The sequence below is a fragment of the Mytilus galloprovincialis genome, chromosome 3 (assembly GCF_965363235.1).
Source record: "Mytilus galloprovincialis chromosome 3, xbMytGall1.hap1.1, whole genome shotgun sequence".
Taxonomy (NCBI): domain Eukaryota; kingdom Metazoa; phylum Mollusca; class Bivalvia; order Mytilida; family Mytilidae; genus Mytilus; species Mytilus galloprovincialis.
In genome coordinates, this window is record NC_134840.1 from 72,244,657 (window position 1) to 72,263,495 (window position 18,839).

The 18,839-nt window shown below is 30.5% G+C and overlaps 1 protein-coding gene and 1 long non-coding RNA gene across 2 annotated transcripts; both read left to right on the plus strand.

Annotated features, from left to right (window-relative positions):
• The first annotated feature begins 2,846 nt into the window (after window positions 1–2,846).
• Window positions 2,847–8,055, plus strand: LOC143066549 (uncharacterized). Its single transcript, XR_012975664.1, has 3 exons — window positions 2,847–2,922; window positions 3,837–3,950; window positions 7,954–8,055. It is a non-coding gene; the product is annotated as an uncharacterized LOC143066549 (long non-coding RNA).
• Window positions 8,056–8,464: 409 nt separating this feature from the next.
• On the plus strand, window positions 8,465–18,176 carry LOC143066550 (uncharacterized). The gene is made up of 10 exons (XM_076239443.1): window positions 8,465–8,559; window positions 9,054–9,152; window positions 9,889–9,983; window positions 11,538–11,883; window positions 12,636–12,827; window positions 13,357–13,622; window positions 14,202–14,520; window positions 16,339–16,660; window positions 17,715–17,769; window positions 18,039–18,176. The coding sequence occupies exons 2-10, from the start codon at window positions 9,111–9,113 to the stop codon at window positions 18,088–18,090; spliced, it is 1,689 nt and encodes a 562-aa protein (XP_076095558.1). The 5' UTR covers window positions 8,465–8,559; window positions 9,054–9,110; the 3' UTR covers window positions 18,091–18,176.
• Window positions 18,177–18,839: the final 663 nt, after the last annotated feature.

Here is an 18,839-nt window from a genome sequence, read left to right on the forward strand (position 1 = left end):
CCTTCATTTGTTAACATATCATGTACAAGTTGGGGATTATAAAAATGATGACACTGGACTCTAAGAATGTTTCATGTATTCAATTTGTCTTTGACAGGCTTAAAATAGAATATGAAATAAGGGATCAGGTCTACACAGGCATTTCAAATCTGCTGTTGATAAAACATTTATAGGAAGAGAAAGATTTTAGAGATTATTGGGTATTAAATGTTAGTTTATTGTTGCAATTTCTGTCACAATTTTATATTTTATTAGCTTTAATTACATACAATATTAAAGATGGTTATATTTGGTTCACCACTGAAACTAATACCTGATTTGGAAATTGTGTTCTAAATGCCAGGTTTAAGGTAACCTGCAATTTTTGAAGCAAAGCTTTTCCTAATTTTTTAAACCCATTGGTATGTTGTTACATAGATTTATTTTTCAACATTAAACTGGTCTGACAGGTCAAATTAAAGGCTTGAAAATGTGGTATTTTCTGTTTCTTCACAAAGCAAGCTGAAATTAGGTTTAAAAGCAACAACTGGTTGGTTATGAATCAGAATAATATGTCCTGGTAGTGTGACATTTCTTCCAGCAAATTGTTAAGCTATGAATTAGCACATTAAGATCTGGCTCATCGTATTGATCTGGTGCAGGTATTCATGTTCAGAATATGGTTTAATTTGCCAATGAAATCCATCCTAATTAATGAGAAGGAGAGCTAGTATAATTATATGAAACTTCAGAATATCATAACAGATTGCAATGACTACTGTCTGAAAAGGGATTGAAAAGAAACGGGACAATATTTGAATGAGACAGAAAAGAAGCAGCAAGAATATTGTACAGACAAACAAGCAAAGACAAGTACACACTATCACCAAAACTAGGAGATACATTGGTTAGAACAAACTTTGCAAGCTTTCCGATTGTTACTGAGTAAACGTTTGTACATGATCAATAAGCACTAATATCTATTAAGTAGAAGCTTTCAAAATTCTTGCATTTATCTTGGTGTTGTAGATTGTTGGTTCTAACTAAATATTGATTTCATGCAAAGCGTATAAGTGATATAAAAACTTAGTAAGTTTAAAGTTAGAAGCCTGTGAAAATTAATTGTTTATCTAAAGTTCTGACATATAACAACAGCCCACGTTAACCTCATTTTCATAGTTCATATTTTTTACTTTTTTACTTATCTATAAATGTTGAATAAAATCACAAAAAACACACGAAAAAATGATAAGATGTAAACTATTAACAAATTTTATCCTCATACCTTTGATTGAATGACTGATTGTTGTTTCCCTTAAGTACAGTGGAAAATAGTTCAGGACGATCAGATCTTTGAATTTCAACTTTTGTTTAAATGTCAATAAGGTTTCGGAAGTAGTTATTTAATAAAAGGAAACATAAATCCAACACACGAAATAGAAAAGTACAATAGCAACGAGAAGTTTATATAGACCAACGAGAAAAGGTACAGAAATTTGGGCAATATGAAGTATCATTTACCCTTGAATGGTAGGCATATTCGTGGCCTGTTTCTACGAACTTTAATGTTTCATTAGAAAAAAACAACACCTCAAAGATAATAAATTGACTATTAGTTGATACATATTTTGTTATTTAACAGAAGGTTTTCCAAGCGGTACCGTTTATAATCATCAGGGGCGGATCCAGCCATTTAAAAAAGGGAGGGTTCCTAACCCAGGACAAAGGGGGGGGGGGGGTTCCAATTACATGTCCCCATTCAAATGCATTGATCGTCCAAAAAAAAGGGGGGTTCCAACCCCCCGGAACCCCCCCCCCCCTCTCGATCCGCGCCTGATCATGGTATGCATTTGTCCAATCATAGTGCCACATTAGACAATCTTAAAAAAAATAAAAATAAACACGACTGATAAAATTTCAGATTAATTCTCAAAAATCAACATAGGCACTGACGATGAAGGAAATATGTGTGTAGAAGAAGACGAGTTCATGATATTACTGGGACTGAAGATATATGAATATGATCATAAATTGCAGAAAGTTGGTCGGGAAGTTATATTCAGCATTTTTTTAACCTATTTTGATTGTATTTCAATGGTCATATTTGTTTGGCACTCTGTCAGCGTATCATTTTCATTAAAGGATTTAAAATAAGGTAATAAAATCTTGGCTTTATTTGTTTTCCGTAATATTATACGCGTTCATTGTTTTGTTTTGTCTTTAATTCACCTGCACTAAATAAAATACAAAAAACAAAAGTTTATGATTATGCGTATATCAGCTTACTAAGTTTATTTTCAATGGTACAAAGTGGTAAGTAATATTTATTATGAATTTTCACGTTTTTTAAGATACATTCTATTTTTTACCTAAACTATTGGTTTTTGAAGGAATATGACACAGAACAACACTTTTAAAAGCTATTCAAACTGATATGAATGAAATTTATACAATATTTGGTATGCTAATGAGGCACTGACACAAGACACAATTTCAAAATATGACGTTAATCAAACAACAATCAATCAATCTATCTAGCCATGGAACAGTCACCTTTAAGTGTAACTGCTACTAGATCTTTAGGATGCTCAATTGTCAAATTTGACAAAGTCTATATTATGTGCAGGTTAAATGTTCGAACTGACTCATTTACAAAATATAAAAAATTTGTATAAGCGTTTACATTTTAAATAAAATATGTAGCAAATAAAAAGGTATACTCATGAGCTATTTACCGAAGTATAGTTTTTCTCACTCCGGCTTCCTCTAACGATATTATTAAAAAATACTGACCACCATGAAGTAGAAAAATGGCATTAAACGCCAATCAATAAATCAATCAATAAAAATAGTGTCTGTTTTTTTCATAGGAAACTTTATTTCGTTACTAACCTGTAGTTAGACAAAGGATCTTTATAAGAAGTCCACATGGCGAGTCAGAGGGTAAGACATATAAAAGAGATTAAAATTTTTAAATATGTATCAAAATTTATGAAAATGTTCCTCTCATTTTCATTTTACATGCTTACCAGTTTGTTCTATTTTATGCTGTTTCACTACTGTCACTGGTTATGGCAGTTTTACGCCGCCACATTCTATATGTGCCTGTCTCAAGTAAGAAGCCAGTAATTGCATGGTTGCGGTCTGTTATCATGATTTGTACCTATTGTGTCTGTTTGTTTGGTTCACGCATCATTATCAATATTATTAAATTTGATGCGACTGTCGTATAACCGAGAGGTTTGGCGCTATAAAACCAGGTTCAATCCACCATTGTCTATACTGAAACATGTCTGTACCAAGTCAGGTGTCCATTCGTTTGATGTGTTTTATCCTTTGATTTTGCCATTTGATTAGGGACTTTCCGTTTTAAATTTTCCTCGGAGTTCATTTTTTTTTTGTGATTTTACTTTTTATTTGTTTTTCTGTTGTTCTGTTATTGTTTTATCATAAATCAAGCCGTTGCTTTTAAAGTTTGAATTGCTTTATAATATATGTAACATGTCGGGTCAGTTTTTTGTTGACTTTAAGATATTGGTTTTGCTCATGTTTGAAGGAAGTACTATTGTTGCCGGATCGCATCACGTTATCAGTTCTATGGTGAACACTTGTGTCATTGATACTTTTTATTTTTATATAATACTTAAAATTGTATTTCACTATCTATATAATATGATATCGATACAACAGTTGTCGCTTGTGGAAGAGGATTCTGTTGACATTCACAAGACAACTCCTGTTATTGTACATGTTCATTACCTTTTTAAGTTTTACTCTGTTATTGTATATTCGGTATCCTCATAAAAAGTTGATATATCAGATATACCAATCTAATCAATTGCAATTATTTCCCTCAGGAGACGGCGATGGTCGAAGAAGCATTTCTACATGCATTGAAGAAAAAGAGACACCAAGAGGCACTAGACCTACTTAACAGGACTACATTCCAATATACCAACCGTAAAGATGAGGTAAAGGTTGACACTGCTATATAAACTAAGTAAATAAGATGCTGATTAAGTATCTTTTGATTTTAAAGCAAGTGAACTAGTTTGTTAATAATAATGATGTCTTAATTGTAAGGCTATGTTTGTATTGTGTTGATATTTTTGGTAATGGTGTATATGTACGTTGTACCCAACAATTGTAATACCTTTTGGTACAATCTAGGGGGAGGCTCACGGTAGGAGGCCGGAATCAACAACGGAAAGAAAACCAAACTAGAAAATCAAGAAATACGCTATTAATTTAATAAAGAGAACATCATTATAATTATAATACAATTTCACAGTACAAATATTATAGTCAAAAATAAATTGAAAACAATAATTAAATATCACAATTCAAATTAAATATAATATAATAACAATTATAATTACCATTAAATTAAACCTTTTTTTTTAAATTAAAATATAAATTATTTATAAACTTTGTCTTATTTTTCCAAAGTAAAATAAAATAAAAATAATTTTTAATCTAAATTAATTCGAACACCAAGAGACTCACCTAGAAAATCAAGAAATACGCTATTAATGTTTTAGCGACTTGATTTCCTTATATACCAATTTCTAAGTGTCATAGAGGCCATGAAGCTGTTATTGTTAGTCCACAATAAATTAAAATAAGAGTGACCAAATATAGTTATGGTCCAGAACTAGGCCATAATTATCATTTATATAAAAGATGAGTTTTCTTTAATTTCTTTAATTTCCTACTTTTGAAATTACCAAAATATGTTTCTATATTCATTAATATGTTCTTAACCTTAATATAAAACAATACACAACTTAGAATCTATATAAAAAATAATATGAAATAACATTATAAATTTTAATTAAGATATTGATGATACTAAGGTACTAGTTTGTGCCCTATAGTTTATCAAAGTTAATTTATGGACGTAAGTTTACCATGTCACTACTTGAACCATTGTCCGAAGTTTATGACTTGTTTGTTCATCCTTCACTTTCAAACAAAGATTTAAGTAGTATTTGTTCTATCAGAAAGTTATTTGACCCAAAGAAAGTTAGTTTGACCATCGTGAAGTTTATTTGAACTAAAAACTGGACATGAAAATTTGGCCTTTACAGTATAACAGTTAAACAATATTTTGTTATAAAATATTTTTCACATTAGATTTTATATGCATTAAATATTGAACTATATAAAATCAAAAATAAAGTGCATTTTTCTATTACAATAATCGCTCTCCCTTTGAAAAGGAGATTGTTCCATCAATCTAAAAACATAAGTCATATACAAAAAAAAATAACTCACAATAATAAACAAGATATATAATTCTTTTTTTTTTTTTTTTTTTTTTCATAATATTTTTTTCCATATTTTCTTTTCTTTTTAAACATGATGCAATGAAATACACAAACACAAAAAGCACACATAATATACCTATTAAATATATAAAAAATACAATAATTATAACACATACATTGAAGATTTAAAGGCCTTTAATATTTACAGATGTACATAATGATATCAATTAAATGACAAAATACAATAACTATTGTATTGTAAGTGTCATAAAATTAAGATCTAGTTAACTTTTGATTTTCGTTAACGATTTTTTTCTTCTTCATGAAAATACTAGTGACTTATTTTTTTCCATTGTTTGGATATAGTGGGTAATACCACATTGAATTCTTTTATAATATGTCTATTTTTGATAATGGCATTGAGCTAATACATTTTTTTGTATTATACAAGTTTTCGCGTTTATCCTTCACTTTCAAACAAAGATTTAAGTAGTATTTGTTCTATCAGAAAGTTATTTGACCCAAAGAAAGTTAGTGCGGTTGTTATTTGTCCTGTAACTGTTCCTATTGTTGATCCAGTGCTTGTAGTCGTTGTAGTTGATCCAGTGCTTGTAGTCGTTGTAGAGGCTGGTATTGATGTTGATACGGCTGTGGATATGGTAGATGTTACGGTATGTCCAGTTGATATTGAAGTGGCACTGGAACTTGCAGATGGTGTCGATGTCTGTAAAGAAGGATATATTAAAGAAAAGTGCTGAGGCGTTTGAAGACTAGTTGTTGGAGGTGGTGGTCTTGTGTTAAAAGAAGATGGAATCGTTGGTCTACGAATAATGGAAGGTCTCAAAGGTGTGATGTGAGTTGGTGCTACTGGATATCCGGTCCACGATGAGAGAAAATGGTTGCTGCTGCCTTGATGAATTGGCGATGATTGCAAAAAGAGTTGATCGTCGTAAGGAATAGTTGTATTGTTGTCACAATCTTCAACAGGATAAGATGATGGTTTGTCTGTTTTGAAGGTGACAACGTTGTCTGTTTTATCGAAAATATCCAAATTATCAAATGCTGAGTCAAGTTTCTCCTGAATTTGTCGATGGTGGCTATAATTGGATGGTGTCTTTCCTGGCTTTTGTGGTTTTTTTCCGTTGCTATACATCGTCCTCTACCATTATATTGTGTTGATATTTTTGGTAATGGTGTATATGTACGTTGTACCCAACAATTGTAATATCTTTTGGTACAATCTAGGGGGAGGCTCACGGTAGGAGGCCGGAATCAACAACGGAAAGAAAACCAAACTAGAAAATCAAGAAATACGCTATTAATTTAATAAAGAGAACATCATTATAATTATAATACAATTTCACAGTACAAATATTATAGTCAAAAATAAATTGAAAACAATAATTAAATATCACAATTCAAATTAAATATAATATAATAACAATAATAATTACCATTAAATTAAACCTTTTTTTTAAATTAAAATATAAATTATTTATAAACTTTGTCTTATTTTTCCAAAGTAAAATAAAATAAAAATAATTTTAATCTAAATTAATTCGAACACCAAGAGACTCACCTAGAAAATCAAGAAATACGCTATTAATGTTTTAGCGACTTGATTTCCTTATATACCAATTTCTAAGTGTCATAGAGGCCATGAAGCTGTTATTGTTAGTCCACAATAAATTAAAATAAGAGTGACCAAATATAGTTATGGTCCAGAACTAGGCCATAATTATCATTTATATAAAAGATGAGTTTTCTTTAATTTCTTTAATTTCCTACTTTTGAAATTACCAAAATGTGTTTCTATATTCATTAATATGTTCTTAACCTTAATATAAAACAATACACAACTTAGAATCTATATAAAAAATAATATAAAATAACATTATAAATTTTAATTAAGATATTGATGATACTAAGGTACTAGTTTGTGCCCTATAGTTTATCAAAGTTAATTTATGGACGTAAGTTTACCATGTCACTACTTGAACCATTGTCCGAAGTTTATGACTTGTTTGTTCATCCTTCACTTTCAAACAAAGATTTAAGTAGTATTTGTTCTATCAGAAAGTTATTTGACCCAAAGAAAGTTAGTTTGACCATCGTGAAGTTTATTTGAACTAAAAACTGGACATGAAAATTTGGCCTTTACAGTATAACAGTTAAACAATATTTTGTTATAAAATATTTTTCACATTAGATTTTATATGCATTAAAATATTGAACTATATAAAATCAAAAATAAAGTGCATTTTTCTATTACAATATTTGGCTGTGCTATACCTTCGTGTATGGTACGACGTCCAAGTTAAACAAGCTGAGGGAAAATGGGGGTGGGGAGAAAAATGGAAAAAATGAAAAAGAAAGACTTTTAAGAAGGCGCAATTATTTGAACTAAAGATTTTTCCAACTTTTAAAGATTTCTGAACTTCCAGCGTTTTTTTCACTTGTAAAAGTACATCTCAATTCTTTTTTATTTTTATTTTATTGAAAGCAAAAATACTCTCCCTAGTTATAAGAGTTGGTAAAAACAAATACTTTCAGGAATATAACAGTTGTTATCCATTCGTTTGATGCGTTTGAGCTTTTGATTTTGCCATTTGATTAGGGACTTCGTTTTGAACTTTCTTCGGAGTTTGTGATTTTGTGATTTTACCTTTTACACCACAGTAGAAGAATTCTGTTTTTATTGCAGGCTACAGGAAAACAATGTTTGCATTTTGCAGCCTCTGAAGGTTACGTTGAAATTGTTTCAAAATTATTAGAGCATGAAGCAGAAGTTAATAGTAAAGATAAGGTTTGTTAATAGAAAACTTTGATGTGACCTTTACATATTATATTCGGGGATTTTAGTTTTCAAGTTGTCATAAATTGACTAAACATGTTGAACTTGCATAATATAATTAAACAAAAATAGAAAGATTAGTTTTACAAGAAAGATGTTATAGTGAATTGAATTGAATTGAATTGAATTGAATTGAATTGAATTAATTCGAATTTATAGATTGAAATTGAACTGAATTGATATAAATTGAATTTAGAATTGCAATGAATTGAATTGAATTTATTTGATTTAAATATTTGAATTGAATTGAATTGAATATTTAACGAAATATGACTTATTATACATATAAGCGTTGCCTCCTGTTTCATAATTCATGAATCAAAACATGAAAGTTTTTATTAATAAAACTTTTTTCAGAATGGAGATTCATCACTTCATTTAGCCACAAAGGGTCAACACGAGAAGGTCATTGCTTTGCTGATAGCGTTTGGTGCTAAACTGGATGAAACGAATAAGGTTATTTTCTTTGAACTGATTGTGGTTTGTATTGATAGCAAGATAAGTATGAAACCTACATCAACTTATTATAGCCTGTTGTGTCAAACGTTTGCTTATGTTCCTACTCACTACATTTTTATCTCTCTGAAAGGCAAAGATTTCATGCAATAGTTCAAACGAATAATTTACTTGACTATGTATCAAGGTCATTGTCATATTTTTAAGCCCTTTCAACTTTCTTATCGCCAACAAAGTTTTCATTTAATTACTGTATTTCTAACTGTAATATATCTATATTTTTTTTTACCTTATGTTAGTATCAAAAATTATTACAGTTTACTTAACAATGATAAATTCTGATTTATTTCAATTTTCAAAGATTATATTTGAAGTCTGAAATATTTTCAAAACATATACAGAAAGTTAAATATAAATGAGAATAAATAATAAAGTTGTTACAAAATATTCAAATATTATCGTTTTTATTTGTTTTATTATATTTTTTTCCCCAGGATGAACATTCAGCATTATATATCGCAGTACAAAACAAATATCCCAGAATTGCGGACATGCTTCTGAAGTTTGGAAAACAACCTAATCTCACAGAATGGGTAGGGCAAGTTTTTTCTCTCCTATAGTTAGGTCTCATTATTAAATTACCAAAATACCAAATTTTTATGATATGAGTTTTTTCCAATAACAACCGAACGTCATATCTCTACAAGATCCCACCAAATAGATAGACAAAACATATAAGACAAAAAGTAAAAAATGAAATAAAATACAATAGTAAAGTGATATTTGATAATGAACCCCAAAATATTACGCAAATTAAACACGATATTCTTACAAAATTTGACCCACTATGATTTAGTACAACATTTAAAAAAAAAAGTATTTATGTGTTTTACTCTCCTCAACACTACAATTTGAACTGCTAAAAATACAATGTAAAAAGCAAAATCACAAAAATACTGAACTCCCAGGAAAATTAAAAATGGAAAGTCCCTAAACAAATGGCATAATCAAAAGCTCAACCACATCAAACGAATAGACAACGGTTGTCATATTCCTGACTTGGTACAGGCATTTTCTTATGTAGAAAAATTCTCTATGCTGAAATAAGAAAAAGAAGATATGGTATGATCACCAATGAGACAACTCTCCGCAAAAGACCAAAATGACACAGAAATCAACAACTATAGTTAAACGTACGGCCCATACCGCATAGTCCGCTATAAAAGGCCCCTAAATGACAATGTAAAACAATTCAAACGAGAAAACTAACGGCCTTATTTATGTAAAAAGTATGCAATATCCTTTTTTTTTCTTTTTCCAATCTTATAGGAATGGGATATTCGAAAAAAGCTTAGTGCTAAAGAGGAAGAAATAGTAAACGCTCTTGGTAGACAATGCTCTTTCGTACCCGGATTTGAAAATGGGTAAGAAAATATTTATAACACACTGAATACGCAAGCGCGTGGGTCATGTACACTCTTTTTTTCAATTTTATTTAATGTTATTTTTAAGGTCAATATTCTTCAACTTCTTTTCGCTTCTTAAATGTACTTGTGGTCTTATCCATACGATATTACAACACTAGTAGTTTATATGTGCTGCTCCTTTTTCATGAAATAAAAGCAATCTCCAGCTTACTTTATATGTATAGTTAATTGGCACTAATGTTTTAATTTGGGAATAGAAATATGGTCATCATGGACTTTTGCTGTCCGTCAGTGAAACATCCGCTTAATTGGAGCATACGATTTGGCATGTGCGGGATGTCGGTCGGAATGGGGACATTACATCTAATATCTTGTATGGTGTGAGATTAATGCGCTTTATATAAGTTAAATATATTTCCGGTGCAACAACTCTACTGGGTGCCAGTGCTTGTATATTGCAGTGAAAGTTTTTCCACTTTGCAGTGTTACCCACATTCTACAGTGATAGTTCAAATTCTGCTCATCAGGCTGGGCGAGCTACGCTTAAGCACCTAACTATTGCATTGTTAATGTGTTTTTCTTTGGAATATATATATTCATGAAATACTTTCTATTGGACGTTAAGGAATATTTTATTATTTGTTACATTTTTCTTACTTATATATTTAGATTGACTATAGTTATCAAAAGTACCAGGATTATAATTTTATACGCCAGACGCGCGTTTCGTCTACATAAGACTCATCAGTGACGCTCAGATCAAAATAGTTAAAAAGCCAAATAAATACAAAGTTGAAGAGCATTGAGTATCCAAAATTCCAAAAAGTTGTGCCAAATACGGCTAAGGTAATCTACTCCTGGGGTAAGAAAATCCTTAGTTTTTCGAAAAATTCAGTTTTGTAAACAGAAAATTTATAAAAATGACCATATAATTGATATTCATGTCAACACCGAAGTGCTGACTACTGGGCTGGTGATACCCTCGGGGACGAAACGTCCACCAGCAGTGGCATCGACCCAGTGGTGTAAATAGTTATCAAAAGTACCAGGATTATAATTTACCATTCATTAAGTTTAATTTTCATAAAATGTTCACAAGATATTTACTTTGACACTTTTGTCAAATATATAAAAGAAAAACGAAAAAAAATGAAACACTCTTTTTATTGGTGAAATTTTGTCTGGCTTTTCTACCCCAGAAATTCATTACCTTAGCTGTATTTGGCAAAATATTTAGGAATTTTGGGCCCTCAATACTCTTTAACTTCGTACTTTATTGACTTTTTTAAATTTTTTTTTTTTTTTTGGGGATTTGAGCGTCACTGATGAGTCTTTTGTAGAAGAAACGCACGGCTGGCGAAAATACAAAATTTAATCCTGTATCTATGATGAGTTTATTTGGTATATAGCAGTTTGACAAAAAATGATTATGATAATTTAGAAGTTTAATATTTCCTTTTCATAGGACGTGATAAAACATTCAGCTGATTTTTAAAGAGTTACATGTATCTACATGTAGTGTTATGTACCACATAATTTTTTCCTCTTCAGATTGATCAAGAAAGAGGTATTCTACGTGAAGCCTAATACAAAGTGCTATAGTAAATCAATACAAGTTGAACTTGTTACAGAGAATATAACATCATCATTTGTGTTCCAACTTTACAAAATGCAAAGTGAATATGCAGCTAAAATTAATTTGAAACAAGAGCAAGAATCATTTAGTGATTTTTATGAATGTAGAACATGGAATTGTAAGCAATCGGAACTTCAATTAATAGTTACTGTAGGTGAAAAAGTTGGCAAAGGTCGAAAGCTAAAGTTTATATCTGTAGACAACAGTGTTGGAAAAGTGAAAATATCGGATCAAACGAGCAATAGTAATGGGAGTAAAGAAGTAAGCACATTGTAATTGATATTACTTATTTTCTATAAAAAAGTGATGTAAAAAGTAGAATCACAAAAATACTGAACTCCGAGGAAAATTCAATCGGAAAGTCCCTAATCACATGGCAAAATCAAATGACAAAATACATCAAACGAATGGACAACAAAAACGACATAACAAATAAATACATAAAGTAACCCCTGGCGAGATACCGGATTCGGGACGACCCAATTCAATTGTGGTAGGGATTTCCATTTTGATATCTCGCACACTTCTTTATCGCCCCAATTGCCAGAATGGCAAAATATGTAATAAAATTTAGTATTGATTAGAGGCAACAGTAGTTAATAGTGCATCGATCATAATTCTATCTAGAAGATACAAATCAAAACCAGAGGAAACCGCATGATACTTTGAAGGAACGAAACAGATTACGATGACATCTTATAAGCGTCTAATGTTATGCAAGCATCGCACGACATTTGAATCAAAGAATTCGGGAATTGCACATAATTGAAGTACTAAATACTATAATTTGATGCTGCCCTATAATAAGCAATACCGCATAAATATCGTATTTATTTAATTGTACAAATATTCTGTCAAATATCGAACCGTATTCATTTAATCACTGGTTCACTTTTACTTAAGAAAAAATTCCTAACACTCAAAAAACAAAAATGAAATGACACATGGCATCTATTATATTCACGTTTTTATGTTTGTGTTTTTGTTGTTGTTGTCATTTTTTTTGTCCTTAGGAAACAGTTGTAACAGTTAACATTGAAATAAAGGATTGTGAATATACCAAATTCACGATAGGAACTGTTCCAAAAACCGAAAAAATGAATATTGCAAAAGAAGGAGTAATTCTTAAACCGAAAACATCTCCTGGAACAGAAATATCTATTCCACAAGACGCATTTGAAGAGGACTCAAAACTCTCCTTAAATGTAAGTTTGTATGAAATATGAATAAGGTGAGGAGACATCTCACCATTATTTTTAGAACCCCCCCTCAAAACAAGAATTAACAAGAATGTGTCCATAGTACACGGATACCCCATCCGCACTATCATTTTCTATGTTCATTGGACCGTGAAAATGGGGTAAAATTGTAATTTGGCATTAAAATTAGAAAGATCACATCATAGGGAACCAATGTGTACTAAGTTTCAAGTTGATTGGACTTCAACTTCATCAAAAACTACCTCGACCAAAAATTTAACATGAAGAGGGACAGACAAACGAACGAACGAACGAACGAACGAACGAACGGACGGACGAACGGACGCACAGAGCAGATAACATAATGCCCATAAATGAGGTATGAAAAGAGTATTGCATGAAAAAGTCAAACTAACAATGGTAAATAATGATCGTATGTCTCAATTAGATTGTTGAATAAGTTGTTTTGATATTTATTTATATTTACAAGTATATATAGATATGTAATTCAAAATGTCCAATCCTATTTGAGCAGGTGATTGACACAGAGGAGACAAATATTGAAGAGGACAAATTCCTGATAGCCACTGACGCTATAGCTGTGCATACATCCGATGGAGTCCAACCACATAAAGACATTGACATGAAACTTCCAATTCATACTGAACTCGAAAGCAATGATGTAATAGTAATCGGTTCCAATGATGACCATCCTGATTCTATTGATGACTGGGAAATTATGGAACTTTCCGATGGTGGTGATGTAGGATCCGTATCTTTTAAGACTAACCATTTCTCAATGTAAGTAAAGAAAAAGAGAAAATACAGAAACTTTAAAAGGTTAATTGAAACCATGAGACAGAAAAAGAGAACATACAGAGACTTTAAAGTTAATTGAAACCATGAGTCAGAAAGAAGTCATTAGGAAAAATAGATAAATACAATAGTCAACTCGGTATGAATAATAACACATCATAGCGAGGTGGTCCAACCTAATTGCATAATGGCACAACCCACAAAAGATTTGTTTTTTAATTTCCAAAATACTATAAGAAACAAAAGTTAGAACTGAATTAATAATTTTTTACTGGTATCTTAGTCACCACCTGGATCCAACCCTGGCATGTGCGATTGACTGTCCTGTGAATAGGTAGTTGTTACGGTATTTTTATAGCCACATCATTATAAAATGAGGCGATAGATACCAAAATTCAAAAGTCGAAAACAGACTGTTACTTAAAAGCGAAGAAAAAAATCAACAATACGAAAACACAACAAAGAAAACTAACCACTGAGCAACACGAGCACCACCAAACATAATATACATGTATTATATCATAAGTTATTTCATTCTATATACTGAATTTTATTTACTGGTAGGTTTGTTGGAGTTTCCAAAGCTTTAGCAAAAACCCAAGAAGGTCTTATCGAGATACACGAAGCATTGGAAAAGACGATAGCAAGAAAGAAAAGGGTTGTGTTCTTGGTATTTACAAAATTAGCTCATGAAAATGACAATGGAAACACTTCTTCGGCTGTTAAAAATACCAATCCTCAAAACCAAGGCGAATTAAGTGTGGTGGTCTATTGTGCATTGTCAAGGAAACAACAAACTGTACAAAACGACTGGGAAGAGAAAGGCTATCGGCTGGTTTGCACCTCTGCAAATCAAATTTGTACGGTTAACAGTGTATTCCAGGTAAATTGATTCTAATACAATCTCAAGAGATATTTTCAATTTAAGATAAACGTATTTAGAGTAAACAAGCAACTAAATTTGTGATGTGTATGTCTCATGCAAACTGTAAAAAAGATAGTAAACAAGTAGTGAAGAAAACCCACAAAACATGCTGTTATATGCTTTTCATATATAAGCCGTGTTTTATTGTCTGAGAGGGCGAGACTTGCACAGAAAGACAAACTATAAGTAGAGTTTAACAGGTTTCTATATTTCTATGGCAAGTAAGACATTATGGTTTGGATAGACATATGAAATCAAGTATTTGACAATTTTGATCTAAGGTTATGCTGAGAAGTCTTAAATTTTAGTGATAAAAATCAAGTTGACACGAACTTAATTAAAGAGTAAATATAACACAACGTCTTTTAGTAATTTACTACCATGCCAATTATCCATATAACCATTTTCTTTAAGGGTCACTAGCTACGAGATATATTAAAAATCTAAAGTATGATTTTTTTTTGTTCAATCATGAATGAAAGTGAAGCAGTGCACTAAAAATTTGCTTTTATCAGATACAATGGTTCAATTTTGTTAAATTAAGCTAATAAAATTGATAATAAATTATTAACTTGCAAGTGAATAATTCGAACATATTAAATCCGTACTCATGTGAACTCCAATTTAACCCCGTAGAAAGAGATAGAATAACGCATGCATTGTTCGTGTACGGTTATCATAGTTATTTAAAGGAAAAGAATTGAAAGTGCAACAAAGGTTAATAATTTGATTGACTGATTCGATCCACAAAAAATAATTATTATAAAAGTAAAAACGACGATAAACATAATTTTTAAATCTATAATACAAAATTTAACATACCTATGAAAATCAAATTGCACGAGTTACTTAATCTATTAATATCTATGTTTATGTTTACATCGCTTATATGGTCATAAAAAGTCATCTCCTGGCGTCTTGGCTAAATTTCACACGAAACGAAGCTACATCTTATTGAGACCATGTCCTGTAAATTGTTTATTTTATACTTTTGATAGTTTGGAAAAATGATTTACAATGTTATGAATAAAATATGAGAATTTGTGTCAAATCGGTGAACATGAATTTGGCAGCTAGTGCCCCTTTAAGGAGGCTCTAGGGTACACAAACATTCAGCTAAATTTTGTTTTATTATTTATTGCACTATTAGTTGTTACTTTATGATATGGTACAAGAATCAACCACAAAAAAATCAATTCTTTTTGACCGCAAAAAACTTTTAAAATGTTTATATCATTCAAAAAGCTCCAAATAATCCCACTCTGGTGAAAAAAATGCCCTTTTTTGGCATTAAATTGAAATAACCTTTTAACTCATCGGTGACCTATATTTTTTATTATTATTTTCAAATAAACTATACTTAAACTAAACTATTGTAAAATTTAAGCGATTTCTGTAATTTAGTTCTTTTTTTATTTCGATATTACTTTTTTCCTCCTATTAGTTTAACTGAAAAAGAATTTACAAGAATCATGTACATCCCATAGGGCCATAGAAAAAAGAAAAGGTGTACCACCATATGATTTTTTCTTCACCGATTATTTTTTGACAGTCATATAAATCCAAAAATCCGGTTCAGAAAAAAAGTTTAGTTCTAGAAATTTTTGGATACTCAGAGGTGTACATCCTTAAGATAAACGGTTTTGGGAGAGAAAAGGTTGTATTCAAGAAACAAGAAAAAAAAGAAGAAATACAATCAAACTTAATGTTTTAATTTGTTGAAGGCGAGACAAAATTGTGAAGTAATTCTATGATATTTCTATTTCAATTTTTAAGATATCAATATCTGGAAACGTCGAAGAAGTTTACCATTCAAAAATAATTGAGTTGGAATTTCATCTGAAACGGGAAAACTATAGAATTATTAACGTTTGTCGTGTGGAGAAAGAAATCGAACCTGAAGGTCAAATGGAAATAAAACAAATAGAAGTAACAGTAAAAGAAAACATGATCACAGTGCCTTCTAAAACCTGTTTATTTTGTACAGAAATGACACAAGTTGTCAAAAAGGTTGAAAACATCATGCTTAAACCACTTTTTGACTGCAAGTTCAGTTTTATAGAACCGGCAACAACACCATTACCATCACCACCACCAGGTATTGTTATTGATTATGCCCCTTGATTAAAATGTTTGAGAGAAAATTATCGTTGCTAAGTTTGTTTGTTGGTCCGAAACAAATGCTTTCAATATATTACTTAATCCTCCCTTAATAGATTTTAATAAATCGTATATAGATGAAAGAATTTTGGAAGGGAAAGAAGCCTATTGAATGATTAAATTCTGTATTTTCGAAACAATAGTTTCATAGTTTAGCAAGACATGTGACACACGATAAACAACAGAGAACAATCAATTGTCTAGTGATCTACTACTAGTGATCTACTATTACTATTTTGTTAGCTTATTTAAAACATGTATCTATCGTCATTTTTATGGAATCATCACAGAAAAAAAAAATGTTTACTGATAATGCACATTAACAAAAGTGTTAAACAATATTAAAAAAAAAGCAGTTGAGCATACCAAAGACCCGAAATCATTAGTAAAAAGACAGAAGATAGCAAATGGACAATTGAAACGCACAAGTCAAAGAAGAGCTGAAAACACCTTGGACAACTATTTTAAATCAACGAAACTACAAACAGCTGTGTACAAAAAAACTCACACGAACTACACCCAAAATCTAGGGTAATGCGGAGTTATGCAGATATACTGCTGCAAAAATAAAAGCATTAAAATTCAATGCTTACAACCAACAAGGATTCTGGATGATTTGAAATTTCGTTTATTCGCTGTATTTAATAGAAAATGTGTTTAACATTTTATGCTTTGAAAAAAAAACAACGAAAAAACAACAACAACACCGGATTTGCCTACAAAACAGCTTTGTTTTTCCCTTTTACTTCTTGTCGTTCTTGTATATAGACAAGTACAAAACATAGAATGTTGGCATGGCTACCAATTATACAAAATGAACACGACTGTATGATAAATACAATATATGATTGAGTTATTGATGGCGTTACTGAAATAACAGTATTATTTAAGAATAATGTAAACTGAATACTTATTATAAAATGACGGTTATAAACTGGTATGTTTTTGATTTAACAAAACTGATATTGTTCTTCCATTTCGATTATTTGTAGAACCCGTCCAAGAGCCCGAAAAAGTTGATAAAAGTAGTGACAGGTTGAGGAAAGCGTAAGTTTCATGTAATTTTTAATAAGACAAAAATAACCATAAACACATATTGTATACTAGTAACATCAAACATCAAAACATTTTTACACTGCAAAACATATTTGCATGTTTCAATAGCAGTAAAACATTGTCAACAATGGCATTTCAATGAATACGCTACTTCAGAACATTCTTTCTAAATACCGTCTAAATTTTGGTAAATACCTTTCTGAACATTATATATTTATGGGAAAAAAAACGTCAACCTTTTATTATAACTTTTTTTCCAGATTTGATGGTTTTAGACTGGTGTACAAAGCAGTTCAGAGGAAGGACGGATAATATGATCAACATATAATGTGCCATTACATTTTAATGTAGATAATTGTCGGTTATGGACAATATTTGTGTTCAATTATTTATTTCATGAACGTTTTTTTTAGTTTACAAAGATTAAAAGTTGAATTCTTTAAAAAGATTTCTTGATATATTATGATGTCAATATTTATGAAAATATAAGAAATTATTTACATTGTGAAAAGAGTCTTACGAGAATATTTACTGAAAACAAAATATATGTTATTTATATTGTGGAATAAATATACACCATCAAAATATGTGCACTAGTTTTTCCGAAATAAGTTGGGTTTTTTTTGCGGATAACACATGATAAATCAACTTTATTAATACTCACTCACCTTCAGAATTCTTGTCTTTGGCAACATAGTGTTTACGTAAATTAATCAAGATATGCTTCAAAATAATCTAGAACTAGTTATGAATTTATAAATTTTTAGAAGAATATCATAATGCTATTTTTTAAGAATAAACTCATCATAGATACCAGGATTAAATTTTGTATATACGCCAGACGCGCGATTCGTCTACAAAATACTCATTAGTGACGCTCGAATCCAAAAAAGTTGAAAAGGCCAAATAAGTACAAAGTTGAAGAGCTTAGGAATAAAATTCCTAAAAGTTTTGCCAAATACAGCTAAGGTAATCTATGCCTGAGGTAGAAAAGCCTTAGTTTTTTTTCAAAAATTCAAAATTTTGTAAACAGTTAATTTATAAATATAACCATATCAATG

Excerpts from the sequence above, each read along its gene's own strand:
- LOC143066550 (XM_076239443.1), top strand. The coding sequence starts at position 9,111 with ATGCTTCTGAAGTTTGGAAAACAACCTAATCTCACAGAATGG. Across the intron at positions 11,884-12,635 it reads ATAGTAATGGGAGTAAAGAA|GAAACAGTTGTAACAGTTAA; the intron begins GTAAGCACATTG and ends TTTTGTCCTTAG. Across the intron at positions 16,661-17,714 it reads ATTACCATCACCACCACCAG|AACCCGTCCAAGAGCCCGAA; the intron begins GTATTGTTATTG and ends GATTATTTGTAG.